The sequence below is a fragment of the Pseudopodoces humilis genome, chromosome 3 (assembly GCF_049639895.1).
Source record: "Pseudopodoces humilis isolate 2021_Gansu_Grassland_sample_001 chromosome 3, ASM4963989v1, whole genome shotgun sequence".
NCBI lineage: Eukaryota > Metazoa > Chordata > Aves > Passeriformes > Paridae > Pseudopodoces > Pseudopodoces humilis.
Window position 1 is genome coordinate 48,601,686 of NC_142202.1, and position 24,151 is coordinate 48,625,836.

At 35.3% G+C, this 24,151-nt stretch overlaps 1 protein-coding gene across 1 annotated transcript in view; it reads right to left on the reverse strand.

Annotated features, from left to right (window-relative positions):
• Positions 1-24,151, reverse strand: part of ADGB (androglobin) — a 108,834-nt gene that overhangs the window by 67,083 nt on the left and 17,600 nt on the right. Inside the window, exons 3-9 of the mRNA XM_088052616.1 lie at positions 18,109-18,253; positions 14,955-15,047; positions 12,685-12,756; positions 11,240-11,422; positions 8,656-8,795; positions 7,347-7,433; positions 5,225-5,437 (exon numbers count right to left, since the gene is read on the reverse strand). Coding sequence (XP_087908742.1) covers positions 5,225-5,437; positions 7,347-7,433; positions 8,656-8,795; positions 11,240-11,422; positions 12,685-12,756; positions 14,955-15,047; positions 18,109-18,253 — 933 coding nt within the window. The remainder of the gene's footprint in view (positions 1-5,224; positions 5,438-7,346; positions 7,434-8,655; positions 8,796-11,239; positions 11,423-12,684; positions 12,757-14,954; positions 15,048-18,108; positions 18,254-24,151) is intronic.

Genomic DNA, 24,151 nt, shown 5'->3' on the forward strand with positions numbered 1-24,151 from the left:
TTTACAGTCTCACAACAACAATGCATCGTAATTCAGTATTATTTCAAACTGCAATTCCTTTTTTTTCCTTGCAGTCTAATAATGTTAAATTTTCTCACTATAGAGATACCTACCTCTTAATCTTCTCCTAAAGTCTTTTCTGGTTCAAACTTAAGATAAAAGAGTTCTCTGATTAATGTACTTGAGCCCTGAATTAATAATCTTTCTAAATAACCTCTTCACAGCATACTAATTGTCTTTCAGAAAAAAAACATAAACTGTACTTTAAGTGGCAGAATAAAGATCTAAATATCATGTCATTTTTTTACATGGAAGCACTGCCTCTTTTTTAATGCTCTTTCACTCATTTTGCACAATTTCTAGAATACATATCTTGGATCCTTTTGCTTCCCTTTTGCTTTCTTTTTCTCCATCACGTGCTTGAGTACTAGTTAATCACATGAAACATCTCATTTCCTGTTCCACACCTACAGTAAACCAAACTACATTCCTGCAATATATTTTAAAATTTACTGCTGTTTAACTCATTTAGTGGTATGTAAGGTAGGAATTTCAATAAATATATTTGCTGATGAAAAACCACAATCTTAGCTTGCTGTAGTTTAAAATTATTGAAACCACTAATTTTAATCAGGATTCAAATCAAGCACTAATACCATTTATGTAGTAAATTTCATTTTTACTTTGAAGTTATTTCCCTTAGGATGATGTTCTACCTATTCCCACCTACTGATTTGCAACAGCAAATTATTCCAGTTAATAACTGGTTTTTGCTGCTAGTCACATGGAAATGCCACTTGTATCCAAACATAAGCAATGCCAAGAGCATATGATCTTATTATACATTTGTGAAGATCTTCTATAGTTTATGCTTGTAAATTTGAAATATCTTAGTTGATTGTTTAGCTGATTAGTATTTAACTGTGGTTTAAAATGCATTTTCTTGGGTTTTTTTTTTCAACATTTAATATAAATGCACAAACAAGAATTTGCTTAATTTTTATATTCTTATTAATATATCTATATAGGAATTAAATTCATCACTATGTATTTCCTGGATGAAGATTTTAAAAAAATTAAGATTTATATGATGAAGAAAGTTCTAACAAGTATTTCCGCCCCACCTCCAGCTCCCTTGCCCTTTGACAAAGAAGCATGCCTGCTTTTTCAAGTTGCAATTTTGTGTATAAAGTGGATGTTGAACAAATAAATGATGAAAGAGGAATAATTGTTTTTTAAACACAGAACAACTGTAAGACAGTTTGCCATTAAAACAAAGTACTGCAATATACTGTTCTTAATCTATGTTGCAGATTAGGTTAGAATGACTTCAGTATGTAATGTTAGGTATAAATAACTACAATTTAAACAAAATAAAAAAAGTAAATATAACCTCTGCCCAGTTAAGTTCAAAACCAAATTAAAGCAAAGCCTTTTGCTTTACATGTAACTCCTGTCTGTATTTTTAGCTTCAAAATAATAGGACTTACTTTCAGTTAAGTCCTGAAGGCCTTGGACTTTTTCTGAAGACTGAGGCGCTACCTTGCTTGTTTCTTTCTCTCCTCCTTTTTTTTTCTTTCCTACTTTTTTCTGCTCTGCTTTTTCTATTAAGCAAAATAAAGATTAAATATTTTTCTTTCTCAGATAAAAACTTGCGGTCATCAAATATCATGTCAGTGTAAATGCTCTAATAAGATTTTAGATAAATTTTAAAAACAATCAACCATAAACTCTTTGAAGTCAAGAGATGAGATACAATAAGAAGCTAATGTAATTTAATTAAAATAAATAAAAATAAAAAGTAGTCCTTAGGATGTAAATGAAGATTTACTGAGAAGGAGCCAGGAAGGCTGCGGTCCCACCTTTTAGTTATTGCACAACTTTTATGTCTTTATTACAATGTAAGAAATCATTGTGCTTCTGGCACTGTGCCAAATATGTTCATCATGTCCTTGCTCTCATGCATCAGTAATTACAAAAAAAAAATTTGCATAGACAATGCATAGATCCCTAATGGACATGGAAGGAGAAAGTCTCCCACAGTCTAAACATTCTTTGAAGACTTAGACTACAGGAAAAGACTACTTAAATGCAAAAAAAAAGAAATAAAAAAATAATAGAATCATGGAACGGCTTGGGTTGGAAAAGACCTTAAAGATCATCTGGTTCCACCCCGCCCTGCTCTGGGTAGGGACACCTTCCATTAGAGCAGGTTGCTCAAAATCCCATCCTGGCCTTGACCACTTCCAGGGTTTGAACAACCAGACTTTCTTTGGGGAACCTGTGTCAGGAGCTCACTATCCTCAGAAAGAATTTCCTTCTAGTATTCTGTTGCATTCAGCAGCTGCAGGATCATGTCCAGAGAAGCTACAGTTACCAGTGACAGGCACAAGACACCAACAAGATGGGCTTCTGCTCATGAAACCATTTATTCAGCACAGGAACAAACTCAGATCCAGAGACAGAGAGCCCCAAACAGAGGCAGGGTGAGGGGTTTTGAGGGACAGAACCAGGGTGGAGTTCAGGGTCAGGGACCACTAGGAACACAACAAGGGAGAAACCCCAGGGGCTCAACCCCAATCAGAACTTTGGGGCTGGCACCCCACCAGGGTCTGGGGTGGGGAAACTCTTCCAGGGCTCACAGGGACCAGCCCCTGAGACAGAGGTTTAGAATTTACATTTCCCGGGCTTAAAGCCACGCCTCTCACTTTAACAATGCTTATCTGAAACTAAATCTTTGCCTCCCTGGGTGGGAGCACCTCATAGTATTCAATCTAAACCTGTCCTCTGTGAGTTTAAAGCCATTCACTCTTGATCTATCGCTACATACCCTTGTAAAAAGTGCCTCTCCAGCTCTCTGGTAGGCCCCCTTTAGGCACTGGAAGGTGCTCTAAGGACTCCCCGAAGCCTTCTGTTCTCCAGACTGAACCAAACAATCCCAGCTCTCTGACTGCCTTCACAGAAAATGTTCTCCAGCCCTCTGATCATCTTAGTGGCCCTCCTCTGGACTCCTTCCAACAGGTCCATGTCTTTCTTGTCCTGGGACCCCAGAGCTGGATGCTGCACTCCTGGTTGGGGTCTCACGAGAGCAGAGTAGAGAGGGAGACTCACCTTCCTCATGCTGCTGGCCACACTGCTTTAGATGGAGCCTAGGATACAATTGCCTTTCTGGGCTGTAAGCACACACTGTTGGCTCATGTACTGGCTCTCATCCATCAGATCCCCCGTGTCCTTCTCTACAGGTCTGCTCTCAGTTCTTCTTCCAGTTGGTACTCATGCCTCAGATTGTCTCAATCCAGATGCAGCACCTTGCACTTGGACTTTCTGAACCTCATTAGATTCTCATGGGTCCAATTCTCAAGTTTGTCCAAGTCTTTTTGGATGGCATTCTTTTGCTCCTTTTGGTCAACTGCACAACACAGCTTCACAGCCTCACAGAATCACAGAATGGTTGAAGTTGAAAGGGGCCACAGTGAGTCATCTGGTCCAACATCCCTGCTTTACCAGGGCCATACTAGAGCACAGGATTGTATCCAGACAGTTCTTGAATATCTCCAGTTTAAAGCCATTCCCAGTGAGGGAGAATCTGCAACCTCTTTGAGTAACATGTTCCACTGCTTGGTCACTCACACAGTAAAGAAGTTCTTCCTCATGTTCAGCTGGAGCTTACTGTGTACCAGTTTCTGCCCATTGCCTCTTTTCCTATTGTTCAGCACCATGGAGCAGAGCCAGGCTTCATCTTCTTGGAACCCACCTTTTAGACACTTAAACACATTGATGAGGCCCCCTCTCAGCTGTCTGTTCTCGAAGCTGAACAGACTCAGCTTCCTCCGCCTTTTCTCATAAGAGATGCTCCAGTCTCCCAAACATCTTCACTGCCCTCTCTGCTGGACTCCTTCAGGAGCTCCACGTCTCTAATATGCTGAAGAGCCCAGGACTGGACACAGCATTCCAAATGCAGACTGAATAAAGGGACAGGAACAGCTCCCTCGACCCGATAGCAATGCATATCCTAATGTACCCAGGACATCCTTGGACCCCCAGCGCACTCTGTTGACTCAGGGACAGCTTGTTGTCCACCAGGACCCCTAGGTCCTTATCTCTCATGGAGACATGGGGATGGCTTTTTATCATCCAAACATTAATCCCAAATGTCAACAAAGCTTTTGGCTGAACGAAGCTTTCAGCCTCGGAGTTTACAGAGCTGTATTGTGACGCAATGGTTCCCTGATTCTTAACTATTTCTGTTACTAATAGAATTTTTAAGTCTTAGGCAAGATTAAATTTACTTAGTTTTCTGGGAAAAAATAACAACACCCTGTTGGATGAATGACAGAGCTGTTCCCAGTGGCATGTCTATTTCAAACTCTGAAATATCAATCACACTGATGACTGGGGCAAAATTATAGCAGGATTTCCTAAGAAGAGAGAATACTATCTCAGCCAGGTATCTTCTAAGACTTTTATAACATTTTTGACATTGGGACATATTATTGGGGTTTCAAAGCGAGGAAGTCAGAGATTTTTCCAAAAATCTAGGAAGAAATAGAAATTTTAGCATATGATTTGTACTCTCCAAAGGCATGAGAAGTGTTGTGAAATTGTACCCATGCCTTCAAGTTAAAAACAACAACTAAGAAAATCCTGTCTCAAATAAAAACAATGAAGAATAATGTACTGGAACAAACAAGTTTCTAAATCTGTGTTTTTTTCATTTAAATGTAAATAGATTAGCAGCTCTTGAAGGAAACGATTGCCTATACCTAGTAGCATAAAAGAAAAGTTGCAATAAATAAAAATGCAGGTAGACATTAGAATATATTTGTCATAACTCTGTAGGTAATCACACTTTACAACAGCCATTATGAAATGTGTAATTAATTGATGGCTAGAGAAGTGTTGCCTTCGGAGAAACTCTGATCTCTCTGATTGATATCTTTCTGCAAGGATCCAGACTTTAGAGAAATGTCTGTGACATGGAGCTGAAAGAATCTCCACCAGAAAGTGAAGCTATTTTTACAAAACAAAAGACAAGTATTGCTTTTAATAAGACCTATAGCTAAACAAAAAGTATTTTGAATTTATATCATTGCAACATGTTCAGTGAAACAACAAACCCACAGAGTTGTATGTGGCAATATATGCAAAACACACTTATTTGAAACAGACATGATGTTAACCTTATTTATGCTTGCCCTACAGAGATTAGACTATGTAAAATTACAGACCTTTGGTAATGTTATTGGTTGTCTCTGTTTTCTCAGTTGTATCTGTCAGCTTATTCCTAGATGAAACTTCACTTTTTAACTCTGAATCTCTGGTCTCTTCTGTTTTTGTGTCATCCTGAATAATGCCAAGTTCTGGAGCCTTCTCTGGCAACTTGAATTCTGGCACAACCTCTTTCAAAAAGTCCCAAACTTTGTCCAAGTATTCAGGCCTTTAAGAGAAAATACAAACGTATATGTCAATGGTAGGGACATTTCCAATAAGAGAAGAAAGTGTGATTTTCATTTAGACAGCACTATACCACAACTGACAGTCCAACTCCAAAAAATGCTACTGGGTTGTTTTAGTAGATAGAACACACTCTGTATCAGAAATATTTGTTGAGACAGCTTATGGAAAGACCCATAAAAAAATGAGACGGTGATTAGAGATGCATGCAAATCAAGCATCCTTTCTCAAGATTTTTAGCAGATACAAGTTGTGGCAGAGGAACTTGCAGACCACTTTACAACTACACTGTATAATACTGTGATTCTAGTTCTATATATTAAAAAGTTTCTCAAAGGGACTTCCAAACTGGAAAGTTTTTGACATGACATAACAGTTGTAGTCACGGTTTTTCCCACAGAAACTCAGCGATTCCAGAAATAATCTCAAACAGGGTCATGAATGAGTTTCATGCAAGCTAAATGCATTCAACTTTTTTTTAGATAAAATAAGTGATTGTAAAATCAGCTAAAGTCATCTTACACTATCTATCCCAAAGACTGTGTAGTATCCACTTTTTCATATTCCATGATATATTATCTTTGTAGTAAGTGAATACTAGTTTTGTTGTTGAAGTTGTAAAATTAACTATAGAAAGAAATACAATTTAGGCTACTTAGATTTTTAAGTCTATGAACTAATACTGTAGGACACAAATATATCTAAGACCTAAACTACAAGTATAGCTTGAGACATAAAAATTACTGAAAATAGAAAAAAAAATTCTTTGACTTAAATTATTTAATAGTGCAATATGGTTATAAATAAACAATTATATCTAAATAAATTATATATAAACCATAAGTATTTGTTATCTATATATTCATTCGAATGTAGATATCGAAAGGCAAAAAGGTGTAACTCAAAGGAAAAAGTCTAAATATTTAGTGTTGGTATTGGGGTGATTCATTTAGTAAAAAGAATGCCAAGCTGAAAAGTCAGAATGTTTTTCTTTAAAAATACAAAATGAACATAAAACACACAGGAAACAAGAAAAATGTTATTATAGGAAGGAAACACTGTTTTTGAAACTAGAAGTCTGCCAACTGTTATAATTTAAAGGGAGGGAATGTGGATGCTAAATGCAAAAAAGCAGGCAGGGAGCGCAGTGTCTGTGTGGAACTAAGTCACACAAGGTTCTCATTCTGGCCTGAGAAAGCATAAGGAGGAATCTAAACAGTCCTTGGAGAAGGACAACAACCTTTTGCAGGTGTTGTTTAGATACTTGTTGTTTACTTGCAAGAAACAGTCAAGGAGTGGTGTTCCACTTGACCAATGATAGTGATGTCTTGGTTTAATGACCAATGAGAGTTTTATCTCTCAGACCTTCTTGGACCTGTCTATAAATGAAGATCAGAGATAATAAACTTTGCTGTCTTGTACAACCCACAAAAGAGTCTGTGTCGTACTTCTCATTGTTCCTAATATAGTGTGACACAGAAACCATACTAGTTGACATTGATTACTTCCAAATTCATGACATACATTTTCTATGGTATATACATATATAAAATTATTATTATCAGCAGACATTTTGCAACTGCATACTAAATTAAACATAGGTTTCTCTAACCTTGTTATCGTCACACTGTTTAGTATCAGTTAAATTAATTTTATGAAGAATAGGCATCAGCATGATAAATAGCTTTACAAGAAACCGTATGACTTACAAAGAAAAACACAATAGAATTGCATTTCTCAAAGGTACATTTCTCAAGTGCCTGAATTATAAACCATTCACTTTCCAAAACTGATGGTGAAGGACTTTCAGGGCTCAGCTTTATTTTTCGAAATGCCTTATAGAATTAAATATTAAACAACTAACACATAAATTGCTTAATAAAAGAACTTACTGGAGAGGAATAACTTCTGGTATCCATCCAGTCAGTGTTTGTAGAACTGTAAATTCCTCCATCTCTCTTTTTCCATTTTCATGTATACTATAAAGCAGACATTTTACAATTATAATGTAACCAACTACATTAAACTCTGTTGTCTACATTGCTTTCTGTAGGATTAAGACCATACACAGAATAGTTTGATGAAAAACAAGTCATTACTTGCAATTTTAGGAATTTTCCAAACCACTGCTGACTACTTCCCTACAAAGTCAATGCCTTTGCATCAGGTCCATTATTTCAGTATTCATTTTCCCTCTGGTACAATGGCATTTTTTTCAACTTTGTTAGCAAGCATACTATGTAGATTTGCACACAGCTGCAGGGCCGGAGATGTGGGTTTGAAATCCCTTGCCCTGAAACAGGAATATGATTCTACAGCTTGCATTTCCTCAGCAGCTTATCTAACCCCCAGGTTATTCTGAATAAGCTGGTTCTACTTCCACTCTAGCAAAGTTCACTCTTTCAAACTGACACTCGGCTACTCTTTGAAGAGATTTCATGAGAGGACCAAGGCCAGAGATGCCAACATTTGTATGGTTAACCCTTGTGCTCTGGAGAAATACAGTATTTTAATCACATTTCTGCAAACAAGTTTCCTAACAGGCAGCTCTAGGCAACTCCTTAGCCTGTGTAAACATGCTTTAGATGACTCTTGCAACAAACGTAACTTGGCATGAAGAGAACAGGGAAGCTTCACTACCCAGATAAGTGTTTTGAATTATTTTCTCAAGTTTATTCATTTAAACTCTTGGTGTTTATTGCTCATTTCATAGGATCCTGTAGTCATAATTGTCAATCACTGCATTATAGGCCACCTTCTACTTTTCCGGTCAGTTCTAGGGAAGTGATTATTGTACACAATAGAACAACTGTAGCAAAGGTATCAAAAGCAGCTCACAAAACTCTACTTTCAACATTGGTTGAGTCAATACTAGTCAAGGCTGACAATTTCACTGGTACTTCTGTTTGGTAGAAAGTCATATGTGAAGTTTTTCAGGAATAATGTCAAACAAATGAAGCAAATAATGAGAGTACTCTAGTTTCTTTGTAAGTTTTCTGTGAATAAATTTACAAACACATCTAGAAAGGAGACCCTGCACATTCTGTAGCTATAGAGGATTTTGTTTTAGTGATTTACAGTGCCAGCTTTTGGAAGTATATAATTGTCATTATAAAATATTTCCTATGTATACTAAATCAACCTTTTGCTATTACCATGTGACTTCACAATACAAACCAAAAGTGAGATGACAAAACATACCTCGTATTTGCTAACTTAATTATACCTTTGGACAGCAACATTGGCCAAAGTTCATTTTGGCAGGTTGTAGCTGGTAATAACAAATTCTCCTCTTCATCGAAAGGCATAGTGTCGTCCACAGTGATCTTCCTCCAACAACCCTGTGACAGGGAAAGGGGAAAAAAGCAGAAGGAAAAAAATTAGTTTGTCGGATGACAAGTGAAGAGTATGTAAGAGAACTTTTAATGCATTTCCAAGAACCCAATTCTACTGTAACTTGCTTTATATCACAGATGGCTTTAAAGGAAGTTCTTACATAATAAATGAGAAGCATGGAAACAGCATTCATAGCACCTTATTACTGATCTGAGTTATTTGTTTCAGAGATTAATCTAATTGCTGCTATTTCCAAATGTATTTCATCTCATATATGTAGTACAGCATGTGCATGCATTCATTGTTGTTTCTTCAGCTGCCATGACAGATGTCTGAGAAACATTGATGATTAAAAAAAGGCTTAACCAAGATAGCAGCTTTTTAAGTGCCTCTTTAGGTCTCAGTCTGGAAAATACTAGTGATGCAAGCAGTCCTTTTTGCTTCCTAAAAACTACCTGGGGATGTTGACTGCAGTTAGTCTCCTGTTAAGCATTACAATAAAAAAAAATACCTCTATTTCCCGGATAACAAACAAACGAGTAAGATGAAGTACAGATATCTCCAATACCAGATACTTCATTAGTAAATTGAGCTAGTATTCCACAAAATAATCTTGTCAAGAGTTCTCAAAATAAAAGTCTCTGTCCTACTGACGAAGATATAATAGAGAATAGGTGGGCCAATAGCAAGTACTTCTGTTAATTCACCCACAAAATGATGAAGAATGACCAAAACACTGAAGTGTCCCCCATGTGCTATTGGAGAGTGCAAAATTACTGTTCTCTTCTTGCAACTAAACCATGGATTCAAGCTGAAATGACAGGTGATTAATGCTATGAATTCTATAGGCCTAAGGAGAAAACAAATTTAGGCCAGAGAGCAAAGATATTAAAAATACATAAAAGAAGCTTTTTGTGATAAGAACCATTTTGTGGCAACCAAAACAAAATATTTAAATTTCCCTAGTTTGAAAAGGACCTAGTCAGTGATATGATCACATACCTCCTCTTCTAACAATTGCTGAAGCTTACTAGGTAGGGAGAACAGTACAAGTTAATAAGTAAAAGAAAAGAAAGTAAAGAAATTTTTTTAAAAAAAGTGAGACAGGTCTACAGATGGAAAAAAGTGAGAAAAAAATTCACAATTTGATAAGCCTCAGGAATGCAAAGTGAAAGTAGAATGTGGGGTATAATTTATATATTGTGCCAATTATGTGAAAAAAATATTATCCACAGGTTTGATGTCATATACAATACCTTCAGGACTCAATGCAGAATATTAGTGATATCAGTTCATTATTCCTCCACTTTTTTCCCTCTTTTTCATTTAATTTTCTACTTTCTGCTTTTTCTTTTGTAAAATACATCTATATACCCAGAGGGAAAAAAAACCCTGAATACAATTTTTTGTATTCAGGCCCAAACCAAAAAAAAAAAGAGAAACGTGACAAAAAGTGACAAAAGTGACAAAGAAAATGAAGCACACAGGTGACTCTTGGATACACTTTAAAATGCAGTCTTTTACCACATGACTACATAATATCTGCAGCATTAAATTCACACACAGAATAATGTCCTCTGCTGAGGAAATTGGACAACACAATTTATGCCTTCTCAAACTCATGCAACCCATTTCTATATGAATATAAGTTATTCCACATGTGGAGGCAGTACTAAGGAATGAGGAAAGCACAGACTTGTAAATCTGGTAAGTGTTCCCCTTCCAGAGAAGGTCACTTTCAAGTTTTTCTTTTAACTGGTAGTCTCAAAAATATTTTCAACTTTGAAACTGCAAGTTTAATAGGGTTAGTTATAGGTCTTAGCATGCAGTGATATTTCTGTTTCCAAAAGACAAATGTAATTGAAATAACTCCAACAACATAGATAACGTTTAGATGTCAGTTCTTTTATATGTCACTATTTCTTTATTAAAATGAGGTTCCATATGCAATTAACTGTTCCCTGTCGACTGCCAAATCTGTTAAGAAGTTATTCTCTGTTATCTTTAGAAATCCTTGGGATGTTCTAGTTTAACCAGAAAATGGCTCTCACACTGGAAGTATCCATCTTTAAATACACTTAGATACAAGTATCTCTGTAAGGTATGTCAACTGAATTACTTAAACATAAAAAAACCCAAAAAACTTATAGCCTAATACACCAGAGGTGTGGGTCATACGTCTCACTCTACTAAGCATTTGCATCAAACCTACAAAACTACAAAAATGAAATATTGCCTTTTCAAGTAATAACACTTTCATCAAGCCACAAATTGTACAAAAATCACATGAACGGTAAGAGGCATTTTAATTAACAAGCATCAACAATTTTTCAGTTTTTCTACTCCTAAAAATCTATGTATTTTCAATGATAAAATATATGTCCACTAACCATTAAAATTTGCTATGCTAGCTGCATCATATTTTACATTGTTGGAGGAAGCAACTCACCATCCAATAAAGTTTCAATACATATTTTCCAAATTTATTGTACAGTGGTATGTGTTCCTTGGTAGCTTTACATAAGGCATAAATGTGTTCCCAAGGTTTCCAAACAAGTGTTTCACTATTTAAGGAATTTTCATTATATATCCTCCAGACAGCATAGATTTCACTTACAATCCATCTCATCAGCTAAAACAAGAGAAAAATAGAAAAAAAAATTCTTTTCAAATAATATATTTTTGAAAAAAAGGTCAAGTTATATTATAATGATCAAAGTATAAAACAGATTCTGTTGTAAATAAAAAAGTGACATAAAAATATAGCTATGGTTTAATGGAAAAATTAATTTTGCTGTTACAACTTCTTTTAAAATCATTACAATACTTATCTACAATAGCACAAGACTTCATGAAACTAAGTGAAGACGCAGTATTAATAAAGGTATTCATCATTTAACAAAGACAAATGAAGAAATATGATCTTAAAATAAATTATGTTACAGAACTTGCAAGTTGTCACTTGTTTAATTGCTTATTAAAAGCCAGCTGCTAAAAATTAGTCTTGCCTTTAATAGTCATTATTTGTATTCAGTTAAAGAACTCATAAATTATTAAATGTACCTTAGTAATTTTTAAGACTCAAAATAACAGCTTTAACTAACCATGCTTTACACATGTGTTTTTATAACATGCAGATTTCTGATGCATGTCATACTTTCACGAGTATTACTGAACTGTTATAATGATTTATACAAACTGGAATGAAAAAAAGCTTTTACTACAAGAAACTTGCCCTAAAATTAATTAGTGGTTTTGTAGACTTCAAAATTTACATGACCTGTCTTCTGGTGTTTCCTCCCTTATATCTTTGGTGCTGAATTTTGAATATGCATTGACATACTGAATGAAATAGAAATTACTAAGTAATTATATTCAGTAAGGCACTCAGATGCCATGGTTCCACCTGGTTTATATTTTCCCAAGACCTGCAGAAATTCAGTAAACATTCATTTTAAAGCAATAAATTCTCGAGAGATGGAAAAGACTGTCTGGGTCACAGATATTTGCATACACATGAAGACCCACTAGACTTCCAGAAAGTTTGAATAAAAAATATGAATCCTTTCTAACATAGCCTTTATTTACTCTTTTTGTTAGACAATATTATCCAGTAGTAATTACCTTAGTTCATAGACTGCATATGTACGTTTTTAAAAAAGTTTGGAAAACCTCTTACCATCATTGATTTTTCAAATTCTAAAAAAGGTAAATTCTAATTATAATAATATAGATCATTTCTTCACCTTATCACCTACATTATTTTTCTACTTTAAAAATATCTCACAATTAATTTCTTCTTTGTAGGAATTTGGAGTGGAATTCAAAAAGTTAAAGAGATATAAGAAAAAGGAAATATTTTTTTTAAAGGGACATTAATTTATTTCCACCTACCTCACAACAAAATATTTGCTCATTTGCTGAAACAAGGTCAAATGAGGTTTCATTTTGGACTACAACAGGAACCTAGCAGAAAGTAAATTAGTTAGGTCCATAGCTAAATCATCTGGAAAAAATGAAATTAACATTAGCATTTAACTTCAGTGAACATGCAAATGTTGGACATCTGGCAAACATTCATTACACATTTGAAAACTAGAAGTGATTATGTAGATGTTTTGGTATTTCTTAAGAAAACTTCCTTAAAATATAAGTCCAGAATTCTTAAAAAAATATTATTATTTTTACCAGAAGATTAAAAGAATATCAAATTTAATAATCACATAAGTAAATTGAGATGCTCTTAATTTCTTAAGATGTTAGCAGATCTGCATTTAAATCATGATCATAACACTGTCTCATATTTTGACATTCCCTTAGCCACCCACCAGGGTTCACAGGGTTCAGTTAGACAGTGCTATTGTCTGAGCAGTGACTTTATCAAACCTTTGGCTGCATTACATAGTGTTCATGACTATTTCCCTCTTGTACAGCCCATTTCCTTTTTTTAAGCAGTTTAGTAATAACAGACTGGGATTGCAGTTTATTGAACTAAATGTATCTGTGCCTCCCATCACATATTGGTGTTCGTTCTTGATTCTTTGCTTATCACACTAAATAGGCATGTTTATGCTTTCTTTTATAGTTAAAATGTATCAGGTAACAAATAATTATTAATAGCCTTTCATCACTTGACATTTACTTTTTTTTTATATAAAATCTCTGGTAATCATTGCTTGTTGATTCAATATATATTGGACCAGAAGAAGCATCAAAGTTTTAATCAGGTCCTAAAGAAGACAAATGTTTTCTTCATAGTACTCTGGAGATAGATTTTAAAAGCTATTTTTAATTCAGATACATTTTTCCATGACCTTCTGGGCTGCCAGCTCTCTTGCTGTCATCTTTCAGATACCTCCACCCAGTTTATGCATTTTGGCAGCATATCCTATCCAATCTTTTGGTCTCGTCAGTTACTCCTCTGACCTCCCCTTCTTCCTCCATTAAAAATTAAACTTAGATCTGTTTAGTGTCTAGTTAATAAAAAATGGAATTGACAAGCTGACAAAAGGAAAACTGACAAGCCTGAAAAAGTTGGAAGGGTGGTCCAAGTGTTTTAAAACTTCAATAATTCATCTGAAGTAAATCATGTAAACTCTTAGATTAGTAACAGTATTGGAGAACACTAACCTTTGAAATGGGAGGCTGTTTATTTTCTCTGCAATAAATTTTAAAATTAAACTGAATAACAGCTATGCATAATTTTAAAATGTTATGGTCACCTTGCAGACAAGTGCTGTCAAAGACATGGACATGTACTCTGTGCAGCCCAGAAAAATATGATAGTTGAAGTGTAAAAAAGTACTGTAGTTCTGGTAAAGTTAGTTCATGCTTTCATGACAAATATGAGTACTTCAGACACCTGCTCAAGAGAAGCCTCATTTGGAACATACAGAAATTTTTCTGCCATGACAGTAATTCTTAAATGAGAAAAAAAGAACACAAATTAAAATAGAAAGGCATCTCTCCATCCACTTGTCTTCCAAATGAACACGGGAGTCAAGAGATGAAGTAGATGTGGGAGGATGACACTACCATGATGTTTTGCACCAGGAAGTGCTGGTCAACGGTGGTCTTATCCCATTAATAATGGCTCTCAGATTCTGTATAATATCATTGAGAATGCTGTTATTACAGCTAACTGTAAAGAATGGAGTTAGTGTAGGTAATCTTATGTCCTTTCAGACACTGAGAAACCCATGCTGTGTGCCATCAAGCAGGCCTCTGATTCATCTATGCAGCATTCTCTGCAGTTTCCATCCATTTTGGTTTTACTGACCTATGACACAATTTGAGCTATGAAAGGATATTCTTACAAGAAAACAACTCTGCTCACAATTTCTGCTGTAAAATGAAAGGACATTGAAGAACTTGCTGCTGTGGTTACATAAAGCCAAGGAGATGGAGGTGATGTAATTGCCAGTAGGGATCAGGAGCTGCCTGCAGGCTCTGCCATTAGCATCAGCTGTGTGAGCTCATCCTGTGCCCAGGGATTCTAGCCCAGCCAGCCGTGTGTGAGCACACACCTCATCTACACCAGTCTCCAGGAAAGGACTGACTGTGTGGTCAAGTGGTTTTTACCTGTTGATATCTGCTAATTTCACTCTACTTTTCACAAGTTAGGCAATTAGCACTTTTTCATCAGAACCTTGCTTGTTTCTTACCTCTTTTGTTAAAAACTCTTGTGGACGTTTCCATGAATGCACTTTTAAAGATGCTGGCAACCTTATTTTCCCTTCAGGGTCATCAAATCCAGGCTACATAAAATATGCATGAACAAAAATGGACCACTTTTAATAATTACAATATTGTAATTTTGTAATATTGTAATTGTAAATTGTAAATTCTGTGAGATTTAAAATAATAAATTGTTCAGAGGACAATTCACTTAAGGAGCAAAATAGCATAAAAAAAGAACTTTTAGTATCTACAACTGAACAAAAAGAGCCCAAAGCCCAATATGAAGATGCAGCACAAAAGCCATCTACAGTGTGAAGTTTATGTGGTCTGCACTTTCTAAGAGGTCTGTATGAAATTATTCTCTTTCTTTTCCCCTTTCAGAAAGGTCTCCAAAAAAAGCTTAAATTTTTACATCAGTTACTCTTCTACAAAGTTATTCCTAATTACTTTTTCTAACTCACTTATTTCTACAGCTTTTTAAGTTGAAGACTGAAATATCTGAAGCAATTTTTAAGACACAGAAAAAGCATGTTCCATGCATTTAGCACTGCTGTATAAACCAAAGAGAACTATAATTATACAGCATGAATTAGCCCACTAAAAAGAGAGGCTCATAGAGTTTTCAAACTTGCATTTTTGAGGTGGTGCTTATGCTCCATGTGCACAGAAGGTGTCAGGATATATGATATCTGTTTACTTGCCTCTGGACATGCCTCTGATACAGCGTGTGCTGACTGAGAAGCTAATCAGTTACATGCTCAATGCCTTTTATTTTTGCCTGGATTTTAAACAGCTTTTAGTCATATTATACATTTGTATAATTCTACAATGCACTCTATCTTCTACAGACCAGAGAAAGAGTTGGCAAGAACAAAAACCTATGATACTTTGAGTCCTTAATGGTTAAAGGAAGGCAAAACAAAGTACATCACAAAAGCATAAAAACCAAGCACAAACCAAAGACTCCCAAATAATCTTTTCCCCATATTTTTTAATTGTTTCATTGTGTAAATTCCTTCAACATAAAAATCTGTAGCAAGCTATTTCAGTACCTGAAGGAAAAAAGATACACTGGGGGGGAGGGGAGGGAAGGAATATTTTAGGAATACTTTTTTTTTTTTTTTTTCCTGAAAGCTTAAAGAGTGCCTTGGAGCCTGGACCACATTTAACTGTATGAATAGAGTTTATATTCTGCGTTCAGAGACATCCAACCCTGACTTCATGGCATAACAGGAAAGTTTTGCTCTTAAACTTTAGATAAGTTTAAGAAGTTTAATACCTAAAAGTTTAGATAACTTTTAGATAAACCATAGAATGGAGGTAAATGGGAATGACAGGACACTATCATTCAATGTATCTATCAATGACAGGACAAAAAGGTTAAAAAAACCCAACAAACCACACCTAGAAAGTAAAACGTTTCTTTAGAGTACTAGTGCAAAAAATGCTTTGAAGAAGAATATTGTAGGTCTAGCTAAACTTGTCTGAAAAAAAAACCAAGTTTTAACTTATCTTTTATCTAAGGTGGCTATAAGAGGCAAGTGCTAAGTCTCGGGGTTCAAGCTCTACGGACAGGAGTCTCAACTACAAGTTCTACAGGAAGGACATGAAAGAAATAGGCACAAGAGACAAAGACAAGGCCAAATGCCCAGTCTCAACAACACAGTTCTCTAAGAGAGGGCATTGCGTACGGATGCTTGGTAACAGACCTTCAGTGTTACAAGGGAAGAGACCACTTCAGATTGATTCCTTTACCCACACAGGAAAATAGGACTGTTTATATTCGTGTTCCAAGTGTACTCAAAGGTCCTGGATGACATTACTAATTTTGTTTCCAGCTGAAATAACCTATTCAGTGTTGAATTCTGCTTAGATTGAAAGAGGTCACATCACAAAATTCTTTAGGTCTGTAAATTCATCTGCTGTGACTGACATATAATTCCTTTAAACAGTAAAAGCAGCAATGTTTCATACAGCTTGTAGCTGAAGAACTGAAGAGTCCAGTAAACAACTCAGAACACCTCTTGTGCTAAAATAGAAGAAAGGTTTTCAGATATAGTTATTTTGAACTTTATATATGATAATAATGTCTGGTAGAACTAACAAATTAGTGCTAGATAAATGTTGAGTACAGCCCAAAGACACCAAATGTGGTAATGGAAAAGGAGAAGGAAAATTATTTACTTGACAAGTTAATGGCAGTATTTGGTACAGAATGTATACCTTCTCTCAAAACAATACTTTGGCCCCATAGGAATATAATATAGTCAACCTTGGGATAAGGAAAAAATAATCTAGAACTAAATATGGAAACATAAACATAGCACACAAGGACATATTCAGAAGAAACACATGAAAAATGCAGAATTTGCATATAAGATAGATTATAAAGCATGGTATTTAATGCATTTGAAATTTCAATTTAAAATGTGTGGTATGTAATGCATTTTAAATTTCAATTTAAAATGCTGAGTTTAAGAAATTCTTTAAGAAATACATTTACTACTACTCTGTATAAAATATCCATACATTCTGCAATGATAACCAGTTCAAAGGAGTAAAAATCCATGAGACTTAATTAATTTTAAAGTTGGAAAACAGGAATTTTTATGCATCTGGCAGGTGCTTACTTTCTGCAAAATGACAATACTCCTTCAAATCATTCTCTACATTCTAGAACTGCAGACAGTGTTTCACATGTCCAGAAAGTGCAGTGCAGTACAAAAGACTGTTTCAACATCCATTTTTGCCATAACGAAGATGAACGCATCAAATATTTTGAGCCCAGAGAAACTGCAGTGCCCTGACGTACTACAAGAGTTCAGCTGTTCCCACATCCCCAGTTTTAGTTATGCTATGAAATAGATTTGGGGGTTGTATCTTTTTAAAACCATTAATGTACACACATTAATGCACACAGGTATGTTAACAGTTCATTTGAAAGGCAGCAATTAAACAATGTACAATATTTCTGGTTTATTACTGTAGTTCAGTAGGGAACCACTTCAACACATTGAAAATATATGATTGAAAATTAATATATTTGGCAGTAACATTTTATTTTGAAGCTGTGACAAATACTCTATTAAATACACATACAAAAATTTAAGTGGAATTAATATGTGTCACACAACTTACTGAAATTTGACCTTTTCCAGGTTTTTCTTTTCCAGCTTTTCCAGCATCCCATTTTTCTGCATTGATATCTGCATCATTCCATTCTGGCCAAATAGGAAATCTCCACTTCTCATTGGAAGCAGATATCTTGGAAAGCATAGGTGGCCTAGGAAACACACAGTAGCATAAATAAAAATGAACATCATTATTAGACAAGAGTAGTAGGAAGACTTCTATCTTATATTCTTCTTTTTTAATGTACTGTAATAGAAATTTTAGTATTTTAAACTATGTTAACTTTTTTGTCACTAAGATAAGGAAACCTATAGAAGTGCTTGATGTTGTTATTAGGTATAAGCCAACAAAATATTTAAATGCATTTATACAAGGAATTCTACTGAATTAAATTGGGTAGCTGAAGCACAAAAACACAATTTGAGGACAGCTTCTTCCCTCTTCGTTTCCCCTGCTTCAAGCCACATGGTTCTCCTTTCTCTCCTGTGCCAGTCCTAGCATTCATCACTCAGCTCAACTCACTTACCCATCTGAAGGCTTTCTTTGATTTTTTCTGACTTATTTTCTTTAGAAAGCTAGAAGGAGCTTGCCATGGATAAAAGTTGTCCTGGGGAAAAGGACTCCCACTTGCAGGCATCTGTGAGCTGCTAGACCAGCCAGTGCTGTCTCCAGGTAGTTTCATTCTTAGGGTCTCTTGTGCTACCAGCACTCTCACTACTTTCTTCTTGGGTTTCACAATCCTGGCAATAATTTTGCTGAGGCTGAAAGGATTTTCACAAGACTAATATACAATGTGTTCATTGCCACGAAGTAGCACTAGTACACCTTCATCTTTCCAGTATGTACAAAGGGCTGAAAAATTGTATTAGCTACAATATTCATTCATTGTTCCTATATAAGTGCAACAAAATGTGTAACTACATTCTAAAGTCAAACACAGACTACTTAAATGAGTAGTCTGACTAAGGAAAAAATTTGTGTAGCAAATGACACCTGAAAATACCATGAAGCTGCATCACCCAAATGGTGGAAGCAGGGACAAGTCACTTGGGGGAACAGAAACATTGCTCAAGTGCAGAGTGGTGAAACTACAAAAGCAGCAGCTCAGCTGGAGTAGAAATAATCAAAGGATTATTAAGGTTAGGTACAAGGGAAAGAGTTCCCATAAGTACATTGGCAGCAAAGGACAAACAAGGAAGCACATGTCTGCTGCTCAGTGGGGTGGAGAACAGCTTAGTGACAAAGGACATGGGAAAGGCCAAGATACTCAATGTCTTTTTGTGCCTTGGGTTTTGTTGGCAAATTTGGCTCTCCCCAGTCCAAGAGTTTATTTACAGAGTCTGTGGGAGTGAAGCATTACCCACAGCAGAGGAAGGAAGTGGGCAGCACTTAAGCCAACTGGACACACACAGCTTCATGGGACTAGCTGCAATGTGAGCAAAGGTACTGAGGGAGTTGACTGGAGTCTGACTTGGATCCTGGTAACTACAGTGCTTGGAGACACTTAAAAATCAAATAGACATGGATCTAAGCAACCTGATGTAAACTGGTCATTCTTGAGTCGAAGATTGACTAAAAGGCTCCCAGATGCACTGTTCAATCAATGTTTTTCTATAATTCCACAATACTTTAGTTGTTAGCAATAGTAAGGACAATGACATGGGTAAAAATAAAGATTTCTCACTGTCTAGACATTAACTCCATTCATCCACACTACCAGTAACTCTTAATGGAAGACAGCTGTTAAAATTCAATACCATCTGTGCCTTCTGCTGTGTAAAAACCATCCAAACATAGCTTCTAGTTCTCAAAGTGGAGGGAAGATGTATTCTGAAGGGTGATGCTTAGCTTTGTTTTTTCATCTTTGTCACATCAGTCATCTGTAAATTGACTCTATTATGTTTGATCTTACATTAATGGTATAATATTTTCTCCAGCGTTTTCTTGAATACTCAAATGATGCTTCATTCTGTATTCAATAATATTTAACAAGCAATTGAAAAACCCTGAGGTGTTTATCAGTTTCTCTGTATCATTTCCCATTGTTTCAAAGAATCTGCTGCATCTGTGCTAACCACATGCATGAAGAACAATGAAAAATAAGTGCTGGCTGTAGCAACAGATTCAATGTTTGTGATATTTTGAAACCTGAACACTTCTAACACTGATTTAAATATGACTCCTGGCAGTTTCTTGCACATAGTAAAAAAAATATAAGTTAAAATTCTCATTTTTTGTACTTTTTTCTTACTTCAGATGAAATATGAATGGCATACATAGCAGTTAAAATATGTAAGGACTACTAATTTTTTTTTATCTTTTATCTACTTCTAAATATGCACTTCCTCTTTTACATATTTATAGAGAAGCATGGAAATTTCACTTACTGATAACAATAATAAAGGTATTCTGACACCATTCACAAATAAAATTAATGATAATTTCAATAATTCATAGAACCATAGAATGGTTTGTGTTGGAAGGGACCTCAGAGAGTTCTGCCATCATCTAGTTCTTCCCCTCCTGCCATGAGTAGGGACACCTTCCACTAGACCATGTTACTCAGACCCTTTCCTCATTTGTTGCTATAAGATTTCTGAATGCTTTGGGATAATAATGGAATAATAAAAAAACATAATTTTAAAATGCAACTATGAGAAATGGAGGACCTACTTAGCTTACAATCACACTAAGACACAAAATTACTTTCCACCACACTTTGACATGACAGAACACTCTCAGCATTAACAATGTGGAAGATATGGACACAAAGCTATCTATGATTGAGATGCCTAAACTAAGTTGTGGAAATCTAATGCTACTGCATCTCAAAAAGGATAATTCAATAAGACCTGGAAAATTCACAAATAACTGAAATTAAATTGGTCTCAAAATATAATTAATAAATAGTAATAAATTAAAAAAGACAGCTGAATTTATTAAGATACTGCATTTCAGCAATGCTATTAAGAAGTTCCTCTATTACAAGATTGAGTAATTTAATGTGAGAATTTTTTGAAATTAACTGTAAGATACAAGGACAATGCAAATTACTGGTATTTTATGCTCAGGCTGGATGGGTTCATTGTGCAACAGTATTTTAAAAACCAATTTACTGGCAGACTTCCTTTTAATCCTGTGCTAAACCCAAAAGGACAACAAGGAAGAATAAATTGCCAAATGAAATACCATGAAGTTGGCACTAATTCACCTCTGACCCTTTAAGCAGCTTCTCTAGGAATACTGGTAAAATTGATATAGCGCCAACAGAGGAAAGAGGGGACGGCAGGAAAGACAAGCACAACAGGCAAAATGCAGACAGACTGCAACCTAAGTTTTTCAGAGACTTCTGATTTGATAAAGAGACTGGAAGCAAGCTCACTGGAAATGTGCTCTCAAGTAATACAGTCATTTGTCTGTAGACATACACACTACCACATTCTGCAAGCAGGATCTTGTCAGCTTAGTTAAAGGAGTCTAGGAAGCTAGGAAGAAAATATTTTCTTCCTAAAATAGATAAATCTACCTGTAAATTATCTATGACCATTCCTTACACGGGGAATCCAGCAACACTGATGGAGTCTTCTCAAGAATTATTTGAGAAATACTAGAAGTATTTGTAGGTAGTTTCAGAACAGCACGGATACTCCAACCTTCCTCTCCCAATACTCATGATGTTCTGGATCATCAGATAACAATAATTTTGTGACACCATGCAGACAGTAAAAAAAAGTGTCCCTATCTGTGGATTGTTTGAACAGTCAGAAAAAACCAACTTCTGTCCTCAGTAAAGCTTTTATATTAGGAAAAAGAAGGGCAAAGAACAAACAGATGCTTCAACATTTTCTCCAAATCTGCCCTGCAGGGAAGCTACTTAAGTTTTTCTCTAATCTCTTCCAACTTCAAAGACAAAAGGCTCCTTTGAAGACCTTACTTATAGCAGAAAGTTCTTTTAAACTATGATCACTGAAATGATTTTTAAAAAGTAGGATCTGAATATCTTGGAAACCCAGAGAAGAAGCCAGGGTAACACTAAAGTTCATAAGGGTTTCTAAAGGATAAAATAAAGTTTGGCAAAGTATCAGCAACTCTGTGGCAAAATAATTTGCTCTTTTTCTTCTTACCTAGTGCCATTCTTCAGAAGAGGAACGAACAGAATGAGTCACAATCAGACAATTTCATAAGCAGCTAATAAAGCAATAAAGTTTTCTCCTTATTATTAGAATGGTCAGTAGAAATCACAAAATAAAACCAAAATATGAATGAGTTGTTTACAATACCTTGTCATTAGTCTTACCTTGGATATTGGAGCCAAAACTTATAGGATTCTCTGCAGAAGCAAAATACTCTAGCCTACGTGCTCAGAGCTCTCACATTTGGAGAGATTCAAGCCATGGATGCAGTACAGGAATGATGGGCAGAACAAATAATTAAAAACCATCTATGTTGCAATCACAATTGCTTGCAAAAGCATATGACAGGAAGTTTTATTGTCATATCACTTTTTGTGTACTGAGGTAGGATTTCTTCCTCAAAAAAGCAGAGTGTTTTCTGTGTGAAACAAGTTCAAACGGGAAAATTAGAGTGATGATAGAAAGAAAAGATTAACACCGACTGATTATTCTTTGTAGACATATCATTTTTAAAGGGGTCTGTAATTTAGATCACTGCTTCCAAGTGTGATGTTCTCATTTCTAAACATAGTTGATGTCCTTGTAGGTGTCAGACAAACTACTAATAAACCTCAGTAACTTGAAAGAATGAGCCTCTTTTGAAGGCAAACACATATTTGCTAAGAGAGATGGTTACTTAGCCTGAGATTTAGCTTTGCCAGCTAGAACTCCACATGTTTTCACATTTTTATTTGCCTTCTTATTAATGGAAACCAAGATATTCCTTCTTGGTCTGCTTTCCAGATTCTAGGAGGCGGAAGAAAAACCCTATATGCCAAATCCCTTGTGCAAATTTCACACAGTAGCGTGCCTTGGACATTACTTGAAAGAAAAAATAATAGAAAATAGTGGTTTAGAAGCATTGTAGGTTTTAAAACCTTTATTTTTGTTTCTTCTTCTTGTTTTCAGCCTGATTCCATTTGTTGCCCTATAAATATTGTCTGAATTCTTATCCTTGTAATTTTAGAATGCCAGCTAAAATTGAGTTTCTTTTGCTGTTTTGATCCATTTATCCCAACTAAACCTTTTTTCTATATAAAACCTTGAAGTTAGAAATTGAATATAAAACACAGAATTGAGTAATTGACTTTTGCCATGTGTTAGGGGAAAAAACTGAAGATGCTTTAAAAAAACTGGTGACAAATAGACTGATAAGCAACTGAATACTTAATGTAGTTCACAGTAGATTTTTTTTTTTTATATTGTGTGACAAAATCTATGTAAAGCAATTTTTTTAAAAATTTTTTTTCTCTTTTTTGAGGAATTCCTGTAAATATTCAACCTTCATGCTCATAACAAGCTTATATACAATGTTAGAATTTTGGATCCTGATCCTTCAATTTTTGCATTCCAGGAAGAATAGTTTCTATCATTTGTAAACTGCTCAAAGAAAGAAGTAAAATCAAGCGACATTATATACTTGAGAAATAATATCACATACTTGCTGCTTTCAAATGACAGCCCAAGACTCTGTAGCCTGTGAGAGCAATGCCAGAAAAGTCAGCTTGCCATTTTCTGTGCTGAGAGACAGTTGTAGGGAAAATTCTCTGTTCCTGATTCTATGGAGCCAAATCTGCTATAAAAAAGCTTTGAATATATAGAATGGAAAAAAAATACCTTTTACTTATTTGCAAAACATTCTTCCCAATGGAAGGTATCAGATTGCCTGGAGGTCATTCTTTTGACAGCCTTCCATGTTCTACGACACTGGAGGTCACTTAAACCTTTAAAACACATCCTTCAAATTTATTTTTTTTTAAAATTACATTCCCAAGAGTAAAACATTGAAAATCAATTCCGAGAGACGCCTGCCAAGGCAGAAACACTATTTTATCTCGCTCTTAAATGAGCACTTGTAACGTACAGAAATAAAAACA